The 3,790-nt window shown below is 40.7% G+C and overlaps 1 protein-coding gene across 1 annotated transcript; it reads left to right on the forward strand.

Annotated features, from left to right (window-relative positions):
* Positions 1-396: 396 nt before the first annotated feature.
* Positions 397-3,241, forward strand: LOC149406944 (uncharacterized). The gene is made up of 5 exons (XM_089618059.1): positions 397-648; positions 1,194-1,357; positions 1,664-1,994; positions 2,082-2,744; positions 3,230-3,241. The coding sequence occupies exons 1-5, from the start codon at positions 397-399 to the stop codon at positions 3,239-3,241; spliced, it is 1,422 nt and encodes a 473-aa protein (XP_089474185.1).
* The last annotated feature ends 549 nt before the right edge of the window (positions 3,242-3,790 follow it).

Genomic DNA, 3,790 nt, shown 5'->3' on the forward strand with positions numbered 1-3,790 from the left:
CAACAGTTGACGCAACTGTTGACATCTGATGTCAACAACTCATGAACTTCGCTGATAGTAATGTCATCGAAGTTCATCAGTTATTGACATTAGATGTCAACAGTTGACGTCAACTGTTGACGTAAATTGTTGACATTAGCGAGATTTAGAGATCAACTGTTGACATCTGAAGTCAACAGTTACTAACTTACCTTTGTTTATTTGTATGCAGTGATGACGGAAATTTTTTTATTATTCAAGCATAGTGGTACTTGGGTTGAACCTGGTCGGTATCATGAGAAAGGATCTTTCGGAATTATGGTGCCGTCTGAAGTGAGCTTCGCTAGTTTGATGCAAATAATTTACGCGTATTTGCGCAAATCACCATTTACCCATACAATTGGCGTTTCATATGCGATGGCTGGTGCAATGATACCTGTTGAGATAACCAACGACGACACGCTGAAATGTTATTTATACTTGAGAAGAAGGAGGGAAGATGACACGGAGAAATTACAATTGATATTGGACATAAAAGAAAAACCATCGGGGCTCGATTCTCCAAGAGTTGGATCCACTCGCAACAGCCGTGATAGTGGTTGTGACGGAAATCCCCTTATGCCATCAATACCCGAGGAAGGGTGTGATTCGGTCCCAACTCATGAATCGGCAATTCGTTCTACATTAGGATTGGATGACATTAGGTTGTCAGACAATGAGACACAACAACAACGACGAGGCTTCCTACCACGAAACCCAACTCCTCCACCACGACGAAACTCCCCTCCTCGACCACCACGAAACTCTATGTCTCCACCACGACGAAACTCCCCTCCTCAACCACCACGAAACTCTATGTCTCCACCACGACGAAACTCCCCTCCACAACCACCACAAAACTCCCTCCCTCCACCACTACGAAACTCTATGTCTCCACCACGACGAAACTCCCCTCCTCAACCACCACGAAAGTCTATGTCTCCACCACGACGAAACTCCCCTCCTCAACCACCACAAAACTCCCCCCTCCACCACCACGAAACTCCCCCCCTCCACCACCACGAAACTCCCCCCCTCCACCGCGAAGAACAAGTCCTCCATCATCCCCTCCACATAGTGTGCCAAGTTCGTCTACTACGAGAGAGGACACCCTTATTTTGGATGGTGATTCCCCTGTATTTATTGAGCGTTATGCATTGTACTCGAATAAAAAGACTTTAAAGAAACACTTGATGTTGTTTGCCATAAGCAACAACTTCTCGTATATGACAAAGAGCTCGGACAAAAACACCTTGCACGTTGTTTGTCCGGGAGAGCATTGTAAATGGGCTGTTCGAGCTGTGGGAAAGGAAAACACACCCATATTTCAAATTAGAAGGTAAACTCTTTGTTGAATTATGAATTTGAATTAGAGTTATCAACTGTTGACATCAATTGTTGACATCTGTGAGATATTTCCTCTCAGTCAACAGAAGGCAAATAAGTCACAGATGTCAACAATTGACGTCAACTGTTGACGTCGGTGAATTATTTTTCCTTCTTTTGACTGAGAGCAAATATCTCACAGACGTCAACAATTGACGTCAACAATTGATGTCAACAATTAATGTCAACAGGTGATAACTCTAAAATCAACAGTTGACATTTGGGTTTTGAAACTAATTGTGTAATTTTCATATTTTAGATTTGACAATGAGCACGCTTGTCCCCTAAACTTAAGGCAAGGACGTCACCCTCAAGCAACAGCTTCGTTGATAGGAGAGATGGTTAAGCATAAGTGTATCGATCCAACCGTTGGAATGAGCAAACCAAAAGATATAAGGAATTACATGCAAATGGATTACGGAGTGTCTATGTCTTACAAAAAGGCTTGGCGGTCCAGAGAAGAGGCTCTAAAGTCCCTCTACGGCAATTCGAAAGACTCGTACAAGTTCTTGCCTAAGCTAAGGTACATGATCGAGACTAAGAATCCGGGTTCTTTTTTTGACCTTGTCACTGGTGATGGCGGTGTATTTGTAAGTTTTTTCATGTCACTTGGGCCATGGAGAACGGGGTGAAAGTACGTAAGGCCTGTTATTATTGTCGATGGTACGCATTTGAAGAATTATTACAAAAGGACGTTATATACGGCATGTGGGATGGACGGAAACAAGCAGATTTTTCCACTAGCCTACAGTCTTGGTCCTTCAGAATCTAACGAGGCTTGGATTTCCTTCTTTGAAAAATTAAAGGACGCAATTGGGGAACGGGAGCAACAAGTATTTGTATCCGATAGACATGATGGTATAATCAATGGCCTCAAGACGGTATTTCCAAATTGTGATCATGGTTTTTGCATGTTCCATCTACACGGTAATTTGAAGACTACTTTCAAGGGGATCACGAAGGAGGTGAAGTGGAAATTTTACGGTGCCGCAAAAGCATACACTCAGCGGGAATTTGAAAGTTTTATGGTCATGTTGGATGCTGAAAATCCTGAAATACGTCGCTACTTAGCCAATGATGTCGGGTACCAAAGATGGGCAAGGTGTATGTTCAGGGCAAAGAGGTATGGTATCATGACGAACAACAATGCGGAGTCATTAAATGCATTAAATGTAAAGGTGAGACAATTTCCAGTTTCAAAATTGATGGATTGGCTGAGAGAGCAAAGTATGAGATGGTTATATGAGCGTCGGGAAGCTGCGGCAAATACACAAACCATTTTGACAAAAGAATACCAAGCCAGAGCAGAAAAATACACTTCATATGCTGTTCGAATGTTGGTAAGTGTTTATTTAAATGAAAATTAACTAAAGATGTCAACAATTGACGTCAATTGTTGACATTGATGTCAACTGTTGACGTTAATTGTTGACATTGACGTCAATTGTTGACATTGATGTCAACTGTTGACGTTAATTGTTGACACTGACGTCAATTGTTGACATTGATGTCAACTGTTGACGTTAATTGTTGACATTGACGTCAATTGTTAACATTGATGTCAACTGTTGACGTTAATTGTTGACATTGACGTCAACTGTTGACGTCAATTGTTGACATTGATGTCAACTGTTGACGTTAATTGTTGACATTGACGTCAATTGTTGACGTCAATTGTTGACATCAATGTCAACAGTTGACGTCAACAATTGACATCAATGTCAACAAACAGAAAGGTAATAAATCGTAGATGTCAACAGTTGACGTAAATTGTTGACACCAATGTCAACAATTGACGTAAAAACTATTAAAAAGACAAATACAGATTGATAATTGAAATATTGTTGATATTCATTAAACATGATATCATAAAATAAAGAGAAATGAAAAGTTTGAGAAGTTTCCTAATTATCATCTATTGTTAACATTGCTTCCTAATTTACCAAAAGATTAAGATAATAGTACTACGTGAACAACATTTTTTCCTAATTTTCATCTATCTCCATGTCCGATCCAACATGGGTAGCCAACTTCACTGCCCCATGCCTGTATAAGTCGATCGTGAGCTGTTGTCGGTGCATGTTCATATCTTCTTGTTTGACCCCAAGTAGATCTATGCTGTGACTCATAAACTCCATAGCCTTGACGACAAACATGCCACAATCACCACTGTTTTGAAAAAATTTGCGATTAGACAACTTGTTCATCATATAAATACGGTATTATTAAATAATAGTTATATATGTACCCATTGCTCTGCTGTGGCATGGTGAGCGACGTGGATACTGTGAACGGGGCTGAACTCGTGTCTTCAATACTCATACGATCAAACGCGTCAATAGAGCAGAGGACTAGTGGGAGGAATTCTGCAATTTGTTGGACGTGG

Source organism: Urtica dioica, chromosome 1 (assembly GCF_054948205.1).
Source record: "Urtica dioica subsp. dioica isolate 48M chromosome 1, U.dioica_male_clone48M_v1_H2, whole genome shotgun sequence".
NCBI classification, from domain to species: Eukaryota; Viridiplantae; Streptophyta; class Magnoliopsida; order Rosales; family Urticaceae; genus Urtica; species Urtica dioica.